At 30.0% G+C, this 24,415-nt stretch overlaps 1 protein-coding gene and 1 long non-coding RNA gene across 3 annotated transcripts; both read right to left on the reverse strand.

Annotated features, from left to right (window-relative positions):
- Positions 1-13,290: 13,290 nt before the first annotated feature.
- LOC117932732 lies at positions 13,291-13,981 on the reverse strand. 2 transcript variants are annotated; one of them, XR_004654213.1, is made up of 3 exons: positions 13,822-13,981; positions 13,502-13,720; positions 13,291-13,371 (listed from the first exon to the last, which is right to left on the reverse strand). It is a non-coding gene; the product is annotated as an uncharacterized LOC117932732 (long non-coding RNA). The 2 variants fall into 2 exon arrangements; XR_004654214.1 differs by having other exon boundaries at positions 13,292-13,368.
- A 1,879-nt stretch (positions 13,982-15,860) lies between these two features.
- Positions 15,861-17,798, reverse strand: LOC117931955 (probable inactive leucine-rich repeat receptor kinase XIAO). The gene is made up of 2 exons (XM_034853023.1): positions 17,778-17,798; positions 15,861-17,090 (listed from the first exon to the last, which is right to left on the reverse strand). Exons 1-2 carry the CDS (start codon positions 17,796-17,798, stop codon positions 15,861-15,863), a joined length of 1,251 nt encoding a protein of 416 aa, XP_034708914.1.
- Positions 17,799-24,415: the final 6,617 nt, after the last annotated feature.

A 24,415-nucleotide genomic window follows, 5' to 3' on the forward strand; every position in this document is an offset into this window, starting at 1 on the left:
TTATAAAAAAAATTCAAAAATAAGTTAAACGGGGGTATGAGAATTTCTCATACCTATCCCGCATTGTCCTATTTAAATTTTTTTAATGAGATGGGTATGATAATTATTTTGAATAAACATGGGATTGGAATGAGGATGATCCATCCCATTGTCATCCTTATTTTGAAATAAATTTCTAAATTAAAAATATTTATATATATGAAAAAGTTATTAACTATTTTTTCAACAATAAAAAATGATATGAACTTTTTCTTTATGAATAATGAAAATATGCTTATAGAATTGAGAAAAATTAAGGCACCAATTCAATATTTATCAAACTCCCATTCTCCATCATTAAAAGTACAAAAAAAAAAAATTAGATTATTAGATGAAGATACATTTAATGGGATCGAAGTATAGAGAATGGAGTACGAAAGAATCATATCAATGTTCATATCGAATGTAGAGTAAGAAAATCTGAATGCATATATGAACCGATCTAATTAGTCTTACTTCTCGGTATCATGACGATGGCACGTTACCCTTCAAGAATCTAGCCGACCCTAGAGAATTATTAAACTATAAAATGCAACTATAAAGAGATTTTGGGAATGATATGGATATCCTCTTCCCATTATTTGAGCAAAAGTAGGCCAAAGTTTGACTTGTTGTGACTAGAGGGGTCCATTGAGATAGCGAGTAATGGGTAGCTCTTGTTTGGTTGCTTGGTGGGCACTCCAAAAGCTCTTCCTTCATTTCTAATTTCTTAACCAAATTACTCCATATCACATATTATCTCCTTCCATGCCTTCCATTATCCTTAATGATATTATCATCGTGTTCTTGAACTTCCATAGAGATATTGGGTCTATTTGGAGTTTGTTTTCGAATAACAATTCTTTTATTTTTTAGAAAAAAAAAAAAACATGTTTAACCATTAGAATCTGTTTTTTGTTTTATATTTTTTGTGTTTTCAAATAATATCTTTTAGTTGTTTATTTTATTTTATTTTATGAGAGTTATTTTATAAAATAATTGTACAAATATGCAAAATGATTAAAAATAAAGTGCTCGATATGAAATTTGTTCTCTGATTTTTGTAGAACAAAAATGGGTTTAGAAATCTAAAATGTTTTTAACATGCTTTTAATATTTTAAAAATAATTTTTATATCTAGTGTTTTATTTTTAATCATTCTACATGTATAATTATTTCTTAAAATAACCCTAAAAATGGGTTTAGAAATCTAAAATGTTTTTAATCTGCTTTTAATATTTTAAAAATAATTTTTATATCTAATGTTTTATTTTTAATCATTCTACATGTATAATTATTTCTTAAAATAACCCTAAAAAATAAGTAAAAAAAAATAGTTTTTGGTTGTCAAACCGTTTTCTATGTTTTTTATTCTAGAAAACTAAAAGTGCTATAAAAAATTCTTCCCAACAAAGGCCTAGAGTTTCCTTACTATTCATTTTAAAAAATAAATAAATAAAATAATAATAAGTTCTCATCTTTTTAGTATCAAATCATCTTAGTCATTTAAAATTATCTTGAAGTTGGTATGCACTCAAAATTGATACTCTCCAAAATATCCTTATTTCTATAAATAAATATGGCATTCAAAAATTAATTTTTAAAAATATTTTATTAAAATGTTGTTAGTTGCTTTTTTTTGTAATTTTATTTTTAAATTAAAATTCTAATTGTTTTTTAAATAATGTTTGATAAACTTTTTTTATTTTTTATTTTAAAATTTTATAGTAAAATCATAAAGTTAAATCTATTAAAACTCTCTGATTTTTTCACTCAAAGTTTTAAAATTATGAAGACTCATAATTATTAAACATATTTAAAAAAAAAAGGAAAAAAAAGTTAGAAAAGTTATTACTACAACATTATATGATTCCATTTCATTTTTAAATTTTAAATTCTAACTATTTTTCAAAATCAAATTTGATAAATTTATTTTTATTTTTTAATTTTAGAATTTAATAATAAAATTATAATATTAGACAATAAATTCTTAAATGATAACAAAGCCAAAACACCCAAGAAAAAAAAATATTTTTCTTAATTTTTTTTTCAAATTAATGATCAAAGGACATTTAGGATAAAAGCATTTTACCTTTTTACCCTTTTATTAATAGCAATTCTACTTGAAATGTCTTTATCAAGATTTTGTTAATATTTGAATACATTTACACACAAAAATTTTAAGTGTTTTTAATAGATTCAATTGGTTAAAAGAGATGAAATAATTTTCATATTTGTGAATTTATATCTCCTCACATGTTTTTGTTTAAAGAGTAACTCATTTTTAATAGAAGTGGTCTTAACTATTTCAAGCATTTATAATATGTTTTAAAATAAATGAGTTATTTTTACAAGAAAGCAATAAGGAGTTTTTTTTTTTTTTTTTGTTAAGATGAGGTCACACAAGAATGACAGGTTCAATTTCTAAAATTGGGCTTCTATTGACCCTATTAATCAAATAACCTTTTTTAATAATATATTAATAAATAAAAACATAATTTAGATGACTGCTCTATTTTCAATTATCTATTGTTAAGTGGTTGTCGAATTTATAGAGTTGGTCATATTTATTTTACTTTTAGTTTAAATTTTAAATCTAAGCACCATCCTTTATCACATTAACAAAAGAAGGATTAAAAATAATAAAAATAATATTACTTTATTTTTAAAAACTACATTGTTGGAGTTGGGTTTGAGTGTCCAAGTGGGCAAACCATACCCAATATCTAAGTAGAAGAGTAATTTTTGGGAGTTTTAAAATTATCATTATTAAAATAAAAATAATATTTTTTTTTTCTTTGTGAGAAAGACACCTCTCAAAGAAAGATAAGAAAAGAATATACGTTAATTTTTATTTGTCTCTTTGAGAAACTTAGAAAGAAATGTTTTTTTTATCCTATCTTGAATTTTTCTAGTTTTTCCTATGAAAATGAAGGTTAAGACATTTATGCTCTATATTCTAGTTTTTCCTATGAAAATGAAGGTTAAGACATTTATGCTCTGGTAATACAGCATTCATGACATGAGACGAGTAAATTGATGAGTGAAACAATTAATGGAGTTTTTCCTATGAAAATGAAGGTTAAGGCATTTATGCTCCGGTAATAGAGCATTCATGACATGAGACAAGGAAATTGATGAGTGAAACAATTAATGGAAATTCTTAGTCATCTCAAAAGGTACTTCAGAAACCTTATTTTTGGTGGACGATACAATAACATTATCATGAAACTCTTTTTATAATCAATGTATACATATATAATGAGATATTTTCTATTTTGAGAAAAAAGAAAAAAAAAAAACTAACATAGAAAACTATTTCTAAAAATACATGGTTGAAGACCTTTACATCATTTTATGGCTAAAAATAAAGGAAGTTTTGAACATCATTTGTTATTCCACTCCAACCCATGAAACCTTTTGTCGTATGATCACAATTTGAAAAAGGAAAAAATTTGCACAAAAGGTGTAATGTCAATTGAAGTGGAGAATATATTCTGTGATGGGATGTATGACCCTCAGTTACCACAAAACATGGTGAGTGGTGCGTGGCACTGGTGACTACGCTTTTGGATGTATATTCTGTGGAGAATTTTATGTTGAATCCTTTTCATTTTCTTCTTATCTTCTTCTTCTTGTGCTCATCTCCAACCTAGATTCACCTCTCCCATCTCTGATAGCTCCCATCTACCTTTTTTCATCACAATAAAATTTACGTGAATGGCTCATTTCTCCCATTCAGTTAACAGTAATCCTTTGATATCAATCAATATAATCCAATTGAACTTATTGATAATAAATTTACTTTAATTGTATTGGTTATATCAATATTTTATTTTTATTTAAATAAAAAAATAAAATATTTTGATTTTTTTTATTTAGCTAAAGAACAAATGTCACTTTAATCATAATTCGTTTGAAATTTCGTCAAATACTTATCTTATTTTGAATTAGAAAGAAGACGAGGGTAACAACAAATGAAAATGATGGGAGAAATGTTTAATGAAATTGCAAACCCATTATTAAACATCTTTAGCCAAAATCTTTAAGAGAGATTAATGAAATTAATCCTTTTTTTTTTTTTAAGTTCATTATAACATCAAATTTCTATCTATTTTTTTATATGACATATCATAATATGTCACATGTATAATTTGATTTTTTTTTTCTTTATTTGATTTCTATATGTTTAGATTCTACCATAAATTTTCATTGATTGAAATTGTAAATTTAGTTTATGTGGAATCTATAGTTTAGAATTTTTTTTGTTGGAAGACATCTATTAATACAACATATTAACACCTTTTGTGCCTCTATACTTTGATAATGTGGAGAAAAATTTTGATTTTTTCAATTTGTATAACTAATGCACATAAAATTTTAGTTATAATGCCAAATAAATATTAAAAATGAAAATTTTCACTAAATATATAATTAGATGGACTTAATAACTAATAAAAAATATTATCAATTTTGACATTGCTTAAATTATTATAAAAACCATATTTAAATTGATTTATGATACTAGTTAGAATTAAAGACTCTCAAAATATTATTATACCCATTTTTATACTCAATACCGGAATTTTTTTTTTCAAATGCTTTTAATTGAAATATTTTGTGATACCTAATATGGAATAAAGGAAAAAGTTTTTAACACTATATATGTATGGATTATTTTTAATCTTATAAATATGTTTTAAATTCCTAAAGATTGTTTAACCTTAAAATAGACAATATGTTTATGACACATAGCAAATTATTATAAATACTTTATAAATAAGTTTTTCATAGGAGAAGTATTTTCTAAAACCAATATCAAACAAATTATTAGTTAATTTTATTCAAAATGCTTGTCACTTTGAAAAGAGTTTAATACAAACTATAAACTTTGGTGGATCTGTTTGGAAACTGTCTTGAAAATAATTTTTTGTTTTTCATAATAAAAAAATATAGAAAATATGTTTGACACTGAAAACTATTTTCTGTTTGCAATTTTTAAAAAGATAAAATACGGTGTTTTTCGCAACAACTTTCAAATAGGTTCGCAAGTCGCTGTCAATTGTGAGACAAATCTTTCGATATAATTCAATCATCCCAAAAATCCTCGTACTTCAGTCGTTGCTTTTCTTTCTGTTACTTTGAAAGTAGCTGCTTCAGCTTCAGCCACTCGAATTTTCGATATTCCTTTTTATTTCTCATCAAACGAATGACATCTTCTTCTGGAAATCCTAGCTATTCTTAGGCTTATTTGGGTCGTGTTATAAATGCCCTAGCGAAACCTATTGATGGTATACCCGCAAATGCAATGTAGGAATTGGGTTCGGCAATAATGATATCTCCCAACATACCAAAACTTGCTGTCACCCCACCAAATCTATTCTAACTATCAACGAATTCCTAGAATTTTAGGTGGTATGGGGATTGTAATTCTTTCTACTTCTAGAGGTATAATGACAGACCGAGAGGCTCGCCTAGAAAGAATTGGTGGAGAAAAGCCCCAGGACGAGAGCTTCCCAAAGGAGATCAAAGACACAGTCACTCTAGTACAAGCGCCACCCAGGTAATTCAGTCTTATGGTTCTTCATTATCCGCATATGGTCTTTTTTTCCTAGGTGCTCATTTTGTATGGGCTTTTAGTTTAATGTTTCTATTTAGCAGATAAAGTACATTACATAGTCCGTTTTAGGGATTGGCTACTTACCCATTCAGTGACTTTGGCACTGGACGTTCCCAAAATGGGTACTATCGGGTCGGGTGAATTCAATATCATGGGATCCTTTTCTATCAGATAGGAAGGGCTGTTGCGCAAAATGTACTTCTAAGTAATTGCCCCATAGATCCTATATCTATCTATATGAAGAAGAAATCATGTAACGAAGGGGATTCTTATTTGTACAAACTCTATCGAAAAAAATTTTTTTAAATTTTGCTTGATCTTCTGAATCTGAATCAACTTTTCCTTGTTCTCAAATAACATTTTTTAGTTATTTTTTTTTTATTGTTTTCACTTATTTTCTTAGAGTTGTTTTAAGAAATAATTATACAAACATGTAAAATAATTAAAAATAAAACACTAAATATGAAAATTATTTTTAAAATTATTAAAAACGAATAAAAAATATTTTAGATTTTTAAACAAATTTTCAAAAATTGTTTTCAAAAACTATTTTTTATAATTATTTTAAAAAATAATTATTAAATAGACCTTTTATTTTGAATTTTACACCAAATTTTTTTATATTTGATAAAATTTATACTTTTTTGTATTTTTATTTTAAAAATTATGATATTTACTTCAAATTAAAACTTCCTCCCGAACTTATCGGTGAAGTACGTCTGCTAGGCACATCCCCGTTGCATCTCTCACAAAACCCAGCATAGATTCAACACAGATTATGCCGAATCATTAATTAATGAGGATTGTATTGATCCAAGCTCATCAATTTGACGTTATGCGGGTAGGTACATAATAGAGTCCACAATATATGCGTGAATCTTAGACCAAGATAAGTTAGTTTTTGTGTAGTCGTCTCCCAAATATAGAATATGTGATCATCTTCACGTGTTGTGTCATCGCTCCACGTGTGCTTTTCTGTATTATAAGGAAAATTCTATCTTACACCCTTGCTTTTCTATATTAAAATTCTATGTTATACTCATGCTTTTCTATATAATAAGGAGGATTCTACCTTATTTGAATTCTTGGGTGTCTGTCTTATTTGAATTTGTTTTTCAGTAGTAAAAAACTATATATAAAAATGATTTTGAAATTTTAGTTTGAAAATGTTAGAAAAAATGAGATATTTAAAGTACGGTTCAAAACATGTTTCTATTCAAAGTGTTTTTAATAAAAATGTTTACTTTAAAAATATTTTTAAAAGAATCACATATCAAGTGTTTTTTTTTTTTTTTTTTTCCAGAAAACACAGATTTTCTAATTTTTTAATACTACAAATAAATTTTTAGAACATTTTTAGAATAATTTTATGTTCTTTGTAACAAAAAACATATAAAACATATTTGATAATAAAAAATTGTTTATGTTTTTGTTCTTAAGAATATGAAATCTTTTTAGTTATTTTTTTTTATTATTTTCACTTGTTTTCTAAGAGCTATTTTAAAAAATAATTATGTAAACATAAAAAATAAACACTAAATAAAAAATTATTTTTAAAACATATTTAAAAATATAAAAAATACAGCAAAAACATTTTATATTTTCAAAAAAACTTTTATTTTGTAAAAATCAAATAATAGTTTTCAAAAACTATTGTAAAAAATTATTTTTATGAATTGTTTTTTAAAATAATTACCAAATAATTCCCTTTTTTTTAAAAAAAAAAAAAACCACTTTTTAAATTAAAAATATTTTCTTGAACCACTATAACACGAACTCTTAATAAACCTTTGAAAATCACTTCAAAAATCTATAAGGTCGCGTGAAGTGATTTATTCAAAATAATTCTCACATGAAATAATTTAGAAAATCCTTATATTTGATCAAACTTTTATAATGTTAAAATTATGATTTTAATTTTTAATGAAAGAAAATGCAAAAAGAAAAAAAGAAAAACAATCTTTGTGAAATTGATGAAGAAAGGTTTAAAAGAGGAGCGTACTAATGATGAACAAAATGAACAAAGAGACACCAAGCATATATTATTGAAAAGTGGTTTCCCATCTCAAAATGTATCTTTCCTTCTATGGCCCTCAAAAATGACTTTTCAACAGCTTTGAGAATCCTTATTAAAATTTATGGTGCTTTGTAAGATCATTGAAAATTATCTTTTCAAAAAGTAAATTTATTTTAATGATTAAAGCTGTCATTTTAAAAGATAAATTCAAAATTTAATTGAAGTTATCTTTGAAAATATAATTTTTTTACCGGATGATTATAAACTTAAAAATATTATTTAAATTATTATATTTAATTTTTTTTAAAAGGGCTGTATTAAGATTAAGATGGAAAGAAGACCAAATCATATTTCCAAATAAGTAAAATCCGAAACCGAATATTTGTTTCCTATTCAATGGTTGATTTAGAGAGATTTTCTCTCTTTTGATTATTTGTATTTAAAAATTTTGATAATTATCGACTTATCAAAGGGTGATAATATCTTATATTTATTTTAGAGTCATTCTTTGACTGAGCTTTGTAATATTTTCTCTTCTCCGTGAATATAGGCAAATTGTCAAAACACGTTATATTCCTTTGTCATTTTTTTCTTTCTTTTATTTATGGGAGAAGAAAGAAAGGGGAGAAAGTATGAGAGAAAAAAGAAAAAGAAAGAAAAAAAGGAGAGAGATTCATTGCATCTGTTGCAAAGTGGGTGACAAAAGAGCTAAACTGTGAGGACTTAGAAAGAGAGATGGAATCAAAATTCAAAGGCATCTTATCTTATATTATTTCAAAAGCAGAGTTTGGTTGTTTGTTTGTTTGTACTTGGCAGCCACATGCGTAGATGCATATTTGGCCTACTTTTCCTTTTTCATGTTAACAACAGATGGAGGACAATTCATCAGACTTCCACATGTACGTTTGTGTGGCAAAATCTTTTCAAGATTTACGTACGGGTGTTTTGTGCCTTTGTATATAAATTTAGCACCCCCAACCTGTAAAGTTTAGGGCCTTTCAATAATGCTTTTCAAAAACGTACATATATCTAGCTGTTAGTTCAATTTATTATTATTATTTTAAAATTTTTCAAAGTGATTTTTTGAAATTTTACAAGTAGTTCAGCTTCTATTAGAAAAAAAAAAAAAAAAATCTACGAGCATTAGAAAACGTTTTAGGCCTTGTTTGGATGGATATCTAAAAAGCTAAAAACTTTTTTTAAAAAAAAAGTTTATTAATTTTATTCAAAAAGCTTATGGTTTAAAAAAGAGTTCGTATATAAAAGTTAGGAAAATATTGCTTATAAAAATTCTATTTTGACTTATAAAAAAAATCCTTTCATATTTATTAAAACATGTAAATATTGTGTTTTAAAAATTGTGATTTTGGTTTCAACTTCGACTTTCAACGTGATATCTCATATTTTATGATGCTATATAAGAGATTTGAGTGGATGATATTTACAAAAAAAGGAGGGGATCGGTATATATAAATAAATGATATCAATATTGATCTTTAACTTAAATCGTAAAAAATCGGTATATGTATGAGTGTCTCTTAATTATATAAGGTTTAGAACCGACAATATCTACAATATTTATACGGGAGCAGGAAAATATGGTTTTTTGGTTTTATTATAAAAGAAAATAAATACAATTAAAGTTATTTTAAAATTTATATATTTTTAAATTATTTAATCTTGTTATAATAGAAAGAAATAAATAAAACGAGTTTAAAGAAAAGTATAAAAATAATTTATTAAATTCAAATCCATTTTTTATTTTCTTTTTATTTTTCTTTTCTATTTTTTTTTCATTCAATAGCCTTAAAATCAATAAATTATTTTTATTTGTTACTTTAAACTTATTTTTGCTCATCAATGTAAATATTAAATAATTTAAATATATATAAGTTTTTAACTTATTTTAATTATATTTTATTTTTTTCATATTTTCTATAGTATAACCAAACACAAGAAAACATTTTTTCCGTAACATTTTTCTTTTCTATTTTTAGTATTTGCTGAGACCAAACATAACTTAAAAAATACTTTTAATTTTTTCAATACAGAAAGTCTTAAATAGGCTTACATGCTTATAAATTATTATGAAGTATAAACTTATATTCCACTTCAAATATATATTGTATATGATAAGAAACAATGAAATCTTTCGATGGTTCAAAATTTCAAATCTTGTCTTTCAAGTTCCAACAATTATCATTGGGATTAAGAGTACATATGAGAGTCGCTATCCATCATGTGATGTGTAAGACTTTGGTTTTACATGTTCCCACATGTCAAATCAGCTTTTTCTTATGTTTGGTTCCCATACCGGGAAAGAAATAAAATAATTGATTTTCGTTTTTATAGAAAAAAAAAAGTTAAATATAATTAAAATTATTAAAAGATTCGTATATTTTTAAATTATTTAATCTTTATATAAAATTATTAAATAAATAAATAAAAAGTTTAAAATAATTTATTTATTTAATTTTTTTGTTTTTACTTTTTCTCACTTATATTTTCCTTCAAACTTTAACCTCTACCTAATTTTAATTTATAAAAATGTCTTTTTTTTTTTTACTTTTTAATAATGAATATATCATTAGTTAATACATATTCATATTTCAAAATTTTTTTAAAAAGAAAAGAGAAAGAGGCAGCAGTAATCCATGTAAAAGCTCCGAGTGCACAACAACCATGGGCTAGAGGCCCAAAAATTCAGATGGCCTAATGGAATGAGCCAGGCCCAATGAAATCTCAATCTTCAAATCTAACACATCCTTTTCCCCTTGTCAAATGGAAAATTTAAATAAATAAATAAATGTAAGAAAAAAAAAATCAGTAGTTATGCAAAAAATATTATTAATTTATTCACTTTACTCTTAAGTAACTTTTTATAATTTAATTTTATTGAAGAGTTATATTTCTAAAAGTTAAGGAATATAGGTGATAATATTATATTGATTAGATTGGAGAAGGAAAAGACAAAAATATCCTTTTCCCTTTTATAAAAGAAAAAAAAATGAAAGTAGCAAAAATGCTTCTTTTTTGTTTGAAGTAATTTTTTCCATAATACTCGGAAAAAAATAATAAAGGGACAATTGTGTTTTGGATCCAATTGGGTTCAAAAATTAAGATTTGACCTATAAAAGTTGTATAATTGATGAAAATGATATAAAATGTGAAGAGATCAATATACCATTCAAAATTATTTTGAATATTTTTTACCACAATGTTTGACAAACTTTTTGTTCTTAATTTTTTTTAATAATTATTCTGAAAATTTATTATTTTTAGAAAACTAATTTTTTTAAAAAATATATTCTAAAAATATATCATTTAAAAAAAATAATTTTGACATATTTTTAGTTATTTTTTACATACATAATTTTATATATATATATATATTTTTCAAGATGTTTGATTTTTAAATAATAATAATGATAATAATAATTTATTTTTATTTTTTTTTGGAAAAGGGTGTATTTTTTTTCCAAATCACTAAATTAAATTAAATTTTATTGAGGTTTACAAAATGAATAAAATTTAAATTAATGTTTTTCTACTCTCTTTTTTTCATAGTCAATAAAGGTCATTTTTGGAAAGATAAAAAATTCATATCCTTCTTTTCAATTTTCACATTTCCTCTAGCTTTTGGACTTAAATGGTAAACTTATATGGATCAAAACTTAATTTTTGAACCCAACTAAGTCCAAAACACAATTGTCCCAAAAATAAATAAGATGAAATAATAAAGAGAGAGAAAATTGAAGTATAGCAATATTATTCTCAAAAAGGTAATAGGAATTAGAATTAATTTGTTAATAAAGATGAAATAATCCCCCTGAATTTGATAAATTAACCATTTTCATGTTGTTACTTGAAAATAATAAATTTCTTATATAAATGTCTTTTATTATTTGAAGTATTTACAAGTAGATTTTAAAAGAAATGTTATTTTTATAAGAAAATAATAAAGGTATTTTTATTAAAACGAAGCAAAAAAAAAAATAATAAAGGGTTAAATTTTCAAAATTAATTTTTTAATGGATCTTGTAATCAAATAAACCTAAGAAGTACTCTAGTTGGATACACTCTTTCTTTTTAGTTCTTAAAAATAAAAAATAGTAGTCTCATATAAAAATATTTCTCAAATTTAATAAAAATGGAATTAAATTTAGAAATAATTGGTTAAAAGGGTTTAAATACTCCCTATATTTGTGAATTTATTCTCTCTCATGTTTTTGTTTGAAGACTAACCTATTTTTATTTTTTTACATAAATACCTTTAATTATTTCAAGTATTTACAGTGTGTTTTAAAAAATTGGATTATTTTTAGGACTATTTGATTAAAAGTGTCTTTGAAAACCGGATTTTTTAAATTTAACATCTCACCCTTTTTTGACCTCATTTGGACAAAAATGCCCACATTATTTTCTTGTAAAAACAACTCTCTCTTATAAACCTACATGTAAATACTTGGAATGGTAAAAAGCATTTATGTCAAAAATGAGTTATTTTCAAGAAAAAACATGGGAATGGTTATATTCACAATTTGAGAATTATTTCATCCATTTTAACTAAATACTTCTTATTTTTAACAATAAGTGTATTTTTATCAAAATGAGACCAAAAAATGATAAAGGGTTAGATTTCCAAAATTGGGTTTCTAATGACTCTTTTAATCAAATAGCCCTTAAATTTATTGAAGTCAAAAAAATATTTTTATATAAGGATAAATTTAACATGTGTGTAAGTTGAAATTATTTAGGATAAACTGAAAGTATTTGGAATTAGATGACATTTTAGAAGTACTAGGATTTTTGTTTATTTATGGTTCTAAATTTATCTAAGAGGTAGATTAATATCATTTTGATTACAAATATATGTTTCCTATTCATGTGACATTAAAAAGAGTAATTAAATTTTAGTTTACTAAAATGTCATTGACAAACATTATTATTTTATTTTATTTTTTATATTTTTGGATTCAAACAAGTGGTATTAAGAAGATCACATAATGTGCAAATTTTTTAATAAAGTCATGCATGTAAAAAAAGAAATATTTCGATCTAACCAAATTCTTGAGTTCAAAGGTGACAATTTCGATAATTAATATATTTCAATGGAAATTTTATGTAGATACTGATAGTTTTAGGTTTATAGGAGAAGGAGAATGTCGCATTAGCTAATTTGGATAACTTCTCAAAACACTTCCAATGGAGAAGAAAGATTTGTTGAAAAGCTATTGAAAGAATGATACAAAAAAAATGGTACCACTATAGATGAATTTATATTCGAAATCATTTTGGAGGAAGAAAATATGAAGGAGTAATAAAATATACTAAAAAAATCTTACAAAGATGATGATCTTGTTAATTAGATCAAAATGAAGGACAATCAAACCTAGGAATGGCAACAGGCGGGTTTGGGACAGGTCACCCCTATCCCATTCCCGTTCCAAAATATTTAGTTATTTCCCAAACCCGTCCCAAACCCGGGGCGGGGCGGGGCGGGGCATTCCCATTCCCTGTTATAGAGTTAAAATTAAATCCCATCCCCGGCCCGTCCCGACCCGGGTATGTGTTGTCGGGACTGGGCGGGGCAGGGCAGGGCTGTGCTGTGCTGGGTTGGGTTGGGCTGGGTTGGGCTGGGCTGAACCTTGGAAAGAAAGCATTACTAATGCTTTGAGTTAGATTAACCACAGTTGAATCTTCATTTACATTGCTGCTGAAATGTATTAAGAAAGTAAAATTACATCAAAGTTGAAGTTTGTTTGCATAGTCTTCAACACACAATGAGTGTTGATGAGTAGAAAGATAGACAAATCATAACATATCAATCAAAGCAAGTAACCCACTTGGACTGAAGTTCGTTGGCTTTTGATTCACAAAATGGAGCCTTGACTGCATACAAGGCACAGGGCCGATTGTAGCAATACTTAATGCCAAGCTTCCTTGTCTCTGATGACCACCCAACAAAAACCAAATATTGAGAGAAGCCTTCAGCCAATGGAGCCCATATAACTTGTCCTATACTCAAGGATTTGCTAATTCCTTCAACAGCATGCACTTCGCCACTGTATATCACAAGGAAGTTAAAATTAAACATCTAATCCAGAACCTAAGCCTCTTTGTCCTATCATAGCATTATCATGAGCAGAAACTAGTATATTTGGACCTCTCAATATTGATGACAAAAAGTGCAGGCTGCCTTTTCCCAGCATAAGTTTCCCCCCAATGCTTCTCCCATTCTCCTAGACCTTTCCAGCTGCCAGACTCCTTGTCTGCAGAATCTCCTTTCTTATAGCCCAAACCACCAAATGTGGGCTTGGAGGGAGATGGCTTTTCTGCAACATAAGCAATTAGAGTTTCATCACAACATTAGCTTGCAAGATGTCCAGACTCTTTACAGTTCCAACAAATGGTTGTTGAGTTACACTCAGCAGCTATGTGGCTACAAAGGAGAACATATTAAATCAGGTTTTTGCCAGAAATCAGTTTGGTGGGTGAATCAGGGTTTAAACTATCCTGAGGAACCACCATACATGATACGTCAACCAAATATTGACATACTCCTACAAAAGGTATATGAACCAATAAAAAATTGTCATTGGACAACTAATGCTTATTTTCAAACACTACCATCACAACTTAAAGATCAGAAGATTCACTTAGTCTCCTGCAAGTATTCTCACCAATGAATGAACAATGCAGGTTTGTGGTCCCCCATGTACAAATGAAAAGGTAGGCCCAACAATGATTGACCTCAGAAGAACAATATGAAGTATTTCTACTTTAGTATGTGAGAAATAGGTGGATGAAAAACTATGAATATCTAAGAGAGCTTTCAATGCAAGTTATACGTACCAGAAGAGCCTTGTTCAGAGGTCCTGCATATAAACGAGGAATTCATTGTTACAACCTTGAACAATCATAATAAACATGAAGAGAAACAGTAGACTTACATCAGCAAAATGCATAGATAATTTGGTAATAAACTAATCAGTTTTACAGACCCAAAACTTACAACCTATGGTAGGATTACAAATTCCCCAGTTCAGAAGAACAATAGTTGGCACACATCTACACAGAATTCTTTATAGTCTCTAAGACTGCAATCTAAGTGAAGTTACTTGTAATAGGGTGGTAATTAGGCAGATAGGTAGATCCAAATGAGGATAAAAATACAAGCCAACATTGAAAAGTAGGCTTAATTTATATAGCATATTGAGAAGGTTCTATCCAGGTTTTTAGTTTGATGAACCAATCCAATAAAAAAGCAATCTCAACGCAACAAATTCTATAACCCAACAAGATACACAAGAAACATGCAATTATAAGATATATAATAAAGAAATGGCCTGTCATTTTTATCCATAAACAGTGGGGCTATGTGCTGAAATTCTTGACTGAAATAAAGGGCTATATGGCATAAATCGAAGGTGTGATGCAAAATACAACATGTGTAATCTCTTAAATAAAGGGCTATCTGAAGCATTGCCCAGGTGGAATTGCTCTTGAGACACCCAATGGGCCCATGGAATTTGTTGCCTCGTAGAACAAGGACACGCAAATTGCTTATGTTCTTCAACCAACAAGGAAAGATATCATCAATTTGGTTGTTCCCAAGGTTTAAAATCTCTAACTCTTTGCAATTGGCTAGAGATTCTGTAATGTTTCCTTCTAAAAGATTCTCATTGAGATCTAGTGTCTGTAAAAGACACTTGTGCCTGAATTCCCCTGGTATAGTGCCATTAAACTTGTTCCTCCCCAGATTCAACACTGCAAGAGCCTCATTCTGAATTAAACATGAGGGTATTTTGCCACTAAAAGCATTGTCAGAGAAGTCAAGAACTTGTAGGTAACTGGCATTGCATATTGATTCAAGAATAACTCCAGTGATGTTATTCTTCGAAAGCGAGAAGAAAAGAGTGAAGGAAATGTAAATACCAATATCATCTGGGATGGAAGAGTTGAAACTGTTGTATGAGTAATCCACATAGATGGAAAATTGGGGAGGAGTTGGGATTTGGCTATGGAGCTAGTTGGAATGTAGGTCAAGGATGGACAGATAAGGAGTAAAATTAGAGAAAGTTTCCTGCAGATCCTCCAGTAAATTATGAGAGAGATTCAAATGCAAAAGAGATCCATTACCATTCTTCCAAATCCAATTAGGTATGCTTCCAGGAATTTGGTTATCGGAAAGGTCTAAATGTGTCAATCTTGATGGGTGCTAAGATCAGGTAATGTTCGAAGCTTGCAAGAAGCCAATTTTAATGTGGTAAGATTCAACAGCCGGGGCAAAGTGGGATTACCAACACTTGAATTGATGGACAAGTTGTTGTATGACAGACTAAGGTTGGTAAGATTTCCAAGTTTCTGAAAGCTGCTTAGTAAAACAGTGCCATTAAATTTGTTGGAAGAAAGATCAAGGATGTTAAGACAGTGGAGATCAAAGACAGATACGGGTATTGGCCCTTCCAAATTGTTGCTACTCAAATCAAGGGTCTCCAGTACAGAAAAAGGCACAACTGAAAATTTACTCAAGGGACCAGAAAATTGGTTGTTGCTCAGTTGTATCTTCTGCAGTGATGGGAGGGAAAACAGGAGCATGGGGAGACTTCCATTCAGTGAATTGTCTCGTAAGTCAAGAGTCACTAGATTTACAAGACCATCCAAGTGAGAGAAAGGAATTGGAACCGTTAAATAATTATGAGAAAGGTTTATTCGGGTCAGGTTCTTGGACAAACTAAAAGGTGGGATTGGACCGGAAAACTTGTTATAAGATAAGTCCAAGTAAACCAGTTGTGTAAGGTCTGCCATCGAGTTTGGAATTGCTCCACTGAAATCACAACCTGCAAGCTCTATCCTAGTCAACCTCTTGAGATTGCCTATGGAGTTTGATACTTTCCCTGAAAATTTTGTATCCGAGAGCACCAGAGTTCCTAGAGATCGATTCTGAGGGAATTCCGGCAAAGAACACAGGAGCAACTTGTTGTTTGACAAATCAAGAATCTGAAGGGTTGGTACCTGAAAGATCTTTTCTGGAAATGTTCCATATAATCCACAAGAACTGAGCCGCAATTGAGTCAAATTCGAGAAATTGGCTAGGAATTCTAGAACAGGAGCAGAGAAGTTGTTACTATCCAGGCGAATGCTTGAGAGAGACTGAAGCTTCTGCAGAGAAGAATCAAGAGGGCCATAAAGATAACAGCTTGCCAAGCTCAGCACTTGGAGATTAGGCACTGAAGATGATAATGCCTGGCACCATTCCTTCCAATGTGCCGATATGTTTACACCATTAAGATAGAGTTCTCTAAGCTCTGTCAGGTTCTGAACCAGCATTCTTAGATTTGGGTTCTCAAGTTTCAGCGTAGGAACTCCAAGGTAAAACACAGAGAAATCAATAGTAACCAATTTCGTCAAACATGAGACCTCAATTGGAATCTGCCCAAAAAACCCAGCATTAGACAAATTCAGGTATATCAAATGGCCAAGCTTACCGAATCCAGATGGAATTTGAGAAGAGTTGAAGGTGTTGTTAGCCAAATTCAAGCTTTGCAGATATTGTAGACTAAAAATGCTACAATGAGATTTTAAGATACTTTCTTAAAATACAATGTTTTAAATGGAGAAATGAACCTTAACAAGCTGATAAATTTTGTGTAATCTCTGTAATCCTAATTATAAATCTCAATGAGATTTCCCATTTCTCAGAAAGGACACTGAAACAGATGACTTGTCAATCTATGACTCAAATTTCTGAGTCTCTGACTGTTTACATATCCCATGCAGGAATTGATATTTACTTCTGGGGGTAGATAAAAAATTACCCAAACAAACAAAAGTGTTTGTTTGGGTAATTTTTGCAGGTAACTGGTGATGATTGATTCAAACCTTTTTGATAAACAAGGTTGGAAAATAGCTACAGGAGACACACTTATAGACAGAAGGATGTCCAACACTGTGACCTCAAATAACAAATTAACAATTGATGCAGACACAGTTTGCCAAAGTTCAAGAGGTTGCAATGCATCAATAAATTGAGATAAAAATTAGGAGTTTCTTTATGATGCATAAATATTTTACTAAGACATGTAAAGGAATCAAAACCTAGGGGAGTACAACACTTACAACATGTCCCAGAGAACGCATTCGAAGACCTCTAGTATGCATGAAATCAGTCAGCGTCCGACCATCCACCGGTGAGAGTTCCAATGAACCAAAATCTGCAACCTGAATTGGACAATTTTCATGCAGACATAGAAACATAAATCACCACAACCTTATTTTCATGCAGACATAATCAAGTTCAATAAGATATTATTCAGTGGTTACCAGTTTCGGAAGTGCAACTTCACTGTAATATTTCTGGGACAGATCAACTCGTTCCTGTAAAGACTGTCAAAGACATGGGAGGATAAGTACAGGAAACTGAACAAAGAAGGAGTTTATACCTCCAATGGTATTGACAAAATATTACCTTGCGGTAGAGTCCAGTTTCAGATTGTTTAAGCCGGGCAAAAGCTGCATCAACCAGCATCCTCTTCAGTGCAAGTTCATTTTCATTTGCATTAGCTTCAAGCTGAGGTTTTGTTGAGGATAGTGTAGAATTTTCAGCTTCCCCAATAACAGACTCTACAGGGGTTTTTGATTTCTCAGACTGCATTTTCATATTGTTGCCATCTGAATTTTTCTTATTGTTCTTAAGAGATTTAAGAGGAGTACCAAGTCCCTCGACCTTCATCTCATTTTTTGTCTTTGCAGTAGATGGTTTCTTATCTTTCTCTGTGTTGTTTTGATCCTGCAAATGTTGTATCCAGCACGCTCCAAGTTCCCATCTCACAAAAATTTCAAACAAAAGAAAAAGAAATATTACAAATTCTTTTTGGACTAACATAATTTCCTCATTATCTACAAAATAAATAAATAAACAAAATAAAACCTTGGCTAGATCCATGAATAATGAGTTCCTAAGGCGCCAAGCAATTCTCAATTGTCAACGCAATCCAATAATCCACCCAATGGTAAGATTTCCTCAACTGTAACAGTATATTCACAAGTTCATAATGAATATCTCCACTTCTAGTGTAAAAACATGAGAACAACATAGCTTACACAAGATACTTCAGTGACATGTTGTAGGGTTTGACAAAAACTTGTTAATATTAAGGGCATTTGCACCACCTTCAGGCTGATCAAGAAGTTCAATGCTTTGAAAATGAGTATCCATTTTGCTACTTTCTTTCCCTTCAAGTTTAACCACAACTATATACCCATAGTATCTGACATTGACAACACCAAGAGTGGCAAAATCCTGCACTCAAAATGCAAAATTTTCTTCAACCATTTTAGCGAAAACCACTTCATATATACTAATTCAAAAAGAAAATATTCCGGATTCAAGGAACAGTCCTACTGATTGATCCTTTTTTTTCAGAAATTATCTTACATGTGCAGCAGTATTTTCATCAGCAGTGATCCCTTTCAGTAAGTTTCTTTCTATAACACAGGATGTCAATCTAAAATAAAAGACCAGGTTCATTTGAGAATTTGTACCTTCCTTTTCAACGCATTGTTGGCTTCAATTAGCATATGTTCTTGCACTCACATTTCCTTATAAGGACTCTACCTTGCAAGTCTTGAACTTGATTGTAAAGAATGTGGTTCTTAGTTACAACCAAAATATAATATCCAAAATTAAAATATATCCATAAGCTTAACAACATTGAAAAAAAAAAAAAGACATTACAAAGAAATTGTTAGCAAAAAAGAAAGAAAAAATGTCTCTAACATCATCTTAAGTAAAAAATCTAAAGCACAAGTAAATCATCATTTTCATCCATCATTGTGAGTTTGGGTTGTGAGTCATGAATTGATGAATCACCTAGTAAAAAAAAAACACCAAAAAAAATATTAGAAAAATTTACTAAATATTTTAATAAAAAACAATTCATAAAATTGATAATTATGTAAATCGGTTACCTTCTTTTTCCTTCCATCACCAACTTTGAGCACACATTAAGGCCTCTAACGTATCTGGATGAAGCCTACTGCGATGTTTTGATACCACCCTACCACCCGTGCTAAAGGCTGACTCAGATGCAACTGTAGATACCGGAATAACATAGATATCACGAACAATAATCTGCAAAGTCGGATACTTTATACCATTTCTCTTCCACCAACTTAAAACATCAAAATTTGAATTCCTTGGCAGAATAGACTCCTCTAAGTAATAATCTAACTCCGACTTCGTATGACTTTCTCTAGTGGTACTATGAACAAATAAGTCAAACTTTGAAAGAGGATCTTGTTCATCATAGTTTAACTCCAAAAGAGTTGACCCTGATGAAGTGCCATAGGATGAAGTTTTTTGCCCCAAATTAGACTTTGATTGATACTCAGACAGCAACTCATAACACATTCCACGGATTTTTTCTATCTCATTTGAAGCTTCAGACCCATACATTAGTGGAAAGTAAAACTCAAAAATCTTTATCTTGTATCTTGGGTCAAATATAGCTGCTATTGCCATCACAATATGACACCCACTCCAATACTTGTCAAACTTTTGCAACATACTTGATGCCATCGTTTTCACGACATCATTTGAGCATATCAACCAATCATACAATGCCTCTTTGATTTCGCACACTTTGATGAAGAAAGTATTTGCAGTGGGATAATTTCGTCCTGAGAACAACTTTGTTATGTTGTAAAACAATTTCAATTTTCCACATATTTCCTTTGCCATATTCCATTCTTCCTCTGATGGCACAACCATGTAGTATATTCATGTTGCTTCAAACGTGGGAACACATCTTTATATGTTATAGCAATTGATAACATCAAGTATGTGGAATTCCATCGTGTCTTACAATCAAGACTTAACTTCTTATTGCATGGAATACGCAATTGGCGAGCTGCATCTTCAAACTTTTCCATTCTTGATGGGGTTGCTGACCAATATGCAACACACTCACGAATTTTTTCAATTTCTACTTCAATGACATCCAAACCTTCCTTAACAATTAAGTTCAACACATGTGCCGCACATTGCATGTGGAAAATATTTCCATTCAATAAGAGTGAATCGCTCAAAGATAATTTCTCCACCAAGATATTGATCATTCCGTCATTACTTGAGCAATTATCCACAGTGACTGTAGAAACTTTTCTATCCATATTCCAATCCAACAAGAAATCCATTAATATATCTGAAAGAACTTCTTTTGTGTGTGGAGGAGGCACATAAACAAACCTAAATTAAGAATAAAAAATATCATTAACACAAACAATATCATTAAAGGATCAAATAAAAAAACACTTTGGAAGTTAAAAAAAAAAAACATAACTAACCTTACAATATGATGGTGTAGTAACCAAGACTCATCAATGTAATGTACAGTGATAACCATGTAGCCTTTCTTTTGATTTGATGTCCACATATCAGTTGTGATGATGCGACTCATGGTAGCTTAGCTTTAAAGGCGTATCAACAATATTTATACCTTAGATACTATTACTAAAGTAGCTAAGCTACTATAGCATAGTGGTTCTAGGATCGTTCATTGGGAAGGGTTTTCGCAAACACAAGTGATATTCAAATTAGGAAAATAGGTGATTTTCTTATGGATGTTAGCTTTAAAAGAAGATGTAAATGTTTTAGAAAGATTTAAACTAATTTAAGCTAACATTAAAGACTAAAATGAAAGGGTGTAAAAACAAGTTTCTCAAAGATAGGATAGTTATGCTCTGGCTCTTATGCAAATTGGAAATCTCAGGATAAGCTCCTCGCGTTGGGGTTGCAACTATGGTGATGCTTGCTTCCCGAACCGGTATGGATTTAGCAAATCAAGTTTTAATCCTTTAAAATGGCAAAACAGATGGTAGTGAATTTCATCAATGGTTATTCACCTTAGACTTCCTTTGAATGGCTCGTAAGAGATAACTAATGGTCTAAAACCAAAAGCTTACCAAATATTGGCAACTCAAAGTCATTCCGGGTGATAAACTCACCTTTCAATGGCCATTGAAATTGGTTCTAATGGATTAATGCAAAACTTGGAATTGAAAACCTCACCTTCCAATAGCTCGTAGGAGATAACCAATGGATAGAAATCCAAAAGCTTATCAAGTATTGGCCGTTGGAAGTTGTTCAATGGAAATAAAAACTAAACTTTGCATTAATGAACTATTAATGAAAAACGACTACCTTACCTTCCGGGTGCAAGAAATTTCCATGGGAATGCATCCAAGCCATCACATAACATCCATACTTTGAGAAACTTAAAAGGTTAGCCTCTCATACTTGGGGATTTCATCCACCAAGGATGTTTGGCTACTAAGAAAATGAGAAAGAGAAGAGAAGGAGAAACAGAGCAAGGCTCTGTGGTATATTTCAATATATATGGGTATATTACATATATTTCTCCTTATGTTTCAACGGATGCAAAGGAGTATAAATAGAGAAGTTTTTCCAACCTTCCTAGCTAAGAAATCTTATGATTGGTGGATTACAAGGAGAAGAATGGAAATTTATACAAAAATATCTAAAAATAAAAGATCTCGTGTGGAGTCGGCAAAACAGGGGAGGTTTCGCACAGGGGTGCGAAATTCGCACACCATTCAGAAGGTGTGCGAAATTTTCGCACACCTGAAGCAGTTTTCTTCCGAAGGTCATAACTTCCTCGTTTCAGCTCCAAATTATGCACGGTTTGAAGCGTTGGATTCTTGACTTCTTGAGATTTGAAACGGTATATAGCATGTAAAAAATGGACTTCAGGAAGTGCTCCAAAAGTGCCAAAGAACACTGCAGCTGCTGACCTCAGATTTCCTCCTTGCTTCTCTTTGCTTTTCTTTTGCTTTTCTTTGCTTTTCTTTGCCTTGGTTGGCTTGTCTAAGTAGCTCCTCCATCATTTGGCATGCTTGAATTGATTCATAAGCTGATATAAACATGTAAACTTGCCACAAAATGGTTAAAACCAATTACTAAGGACCTTAATGAATTAATTGGGTTAAATGAATATGATTACTACTCAAAGGTGCTTAAAACCATTATAATTAGGTCTACAAAATAGCACTTTTTGGTAGTAATCATGTGATAGCAACTCTACTTTGAAGTTTCTCTAAGTAGCTAATCATCTTATCTTTCTCAACCTCATAAATCTTCATTAAATCACCCTTAATCGTATTGCGGGAAACCATCTTAAACAAGGGTTGGAGACTAGTAGCAAATTCTCTAAACCCCACATGGTCAACGATTGAAAGTGGGTACTCATGCAATATAATTGCACGTGCAAGCTTCTCTTTTGAGATTTCGTGATCAAAGGTAAAACCACCAATTTGAACTTTTCCATGACCTTTTCTCTCTACTGCCAATAATTGTTGCCTAATATCAACATTTCTTCGTTTCATGCACCTATCTATGTGTATATGTAAGTGTTTTGTCCCATTCTTGCTATCGGCCTTAAGCTTTCCCTTACAGTGCTTACAAATAGCATAATCTTGTCCATCTTCTATGATTTTATCAAAATCATTCCAAACAACCGAAGTCAACTTTCTTCTTTTAGATATCAAGGTTCCATCAGTAGTTGAAGTACTGCCTGTAATTGGAGTTGAACCCGCACTTGGCATGGAAAAGTTTTCCCCTTCTTCTGATGTCATTTTTCTTAATATAAAATAAAGTCTACAAGTAAAACATTCAAACCAAAATTAATAACCTAAAGCTTGGATAGGGCTTGAAGCAAGGGTTTAAAAGGCAATAATTTTTCAGGATTATCTATTCCTTTAGATCCACCTAAGTTTTTGTGCTATCATAATATGGAAGCAATAAGAATCCATAATTCCTCAATGCATTTCTAGAGTCAAACAAAATTAAACTTTCATATAACCAGTAGAAAATAAATATTTCAATAATTAATGCTGGATTCCAATATGCTTCTCACATAATTTTTTATATCGACTTCTACTTTCTATATGCAGGGGTTTTCCCAGCAGTAGTCTTGACTTTTTTACTAAGATCCTCTGTTTTTTGGTTGATATAATTAAAATCATCTTTCTACTGTGAGAAATTTTCTCTGATCTTTGGGTAAAAGTATAAATAAGAAATCCAGGTCTTTATTATTGTGTAGGCCAGAGAGAGTGGAACAACCATAGGTTCTGGTCTTGCTATATACGAGGTTGTATGTTACTCGTCTACCATGCCATCATACATCCTAAGAGCAGCATTAAAGAGCATGATATATATCACAGGCACATGATAACAAGATTTTAATTTATAAGAAATTCTGCAATTACTTGCATATACGGAGACTCATGATAACAAGATCGTTCCTCCTCAAGGTAATAATATGGTTGATTCTTTTCAACAGAGTAAAATTATTAGACCCCTTCTCAACCCAATTTCAAGATCAGACATTGTTGATGTACACCATTGTGGCTGTAATATCAGTGCATTATATAACCTAAGAAATTTCACTCTATGAAATTAAAAGCATGGGACATTCTGATTGCAATTCTGCAAGAGCCTCAAAACCACCAAGAAAGGGAAGCTCTTTTCAGCATCTTACATCTTAGAGAAGTGCACAGATTGTTCTAAAAACTACCTATCTACTTATACAGAAAACATAAAAATAGCTGGGGTTTTATAATGACTGTTTTCCTGGCTATATTTCCCAAACAACACCACCTCTGAATAATCTACAGAGAAATCATGATTTTCTTCCTATGCATATCAATCTTCCAATTATAAAAAAAGAAAATAGAAC

Source organism: Vitis riparia, chromosome 15 (assembly GCF_004353265.1).
Source record: "Vitis riparia cultivar Riparia Gloire de Montpellier isolate 1030 chromosome 15, EGFV_Vit.rip_1.0, whole genome shotgun sequence".
NCBI classification, from domain to species: Eukaryota; Viridiplantae; Streptophyta; class Magnoliopsida; order Vitales; family Vitaceae; genus Vitis; species Vitis riparia.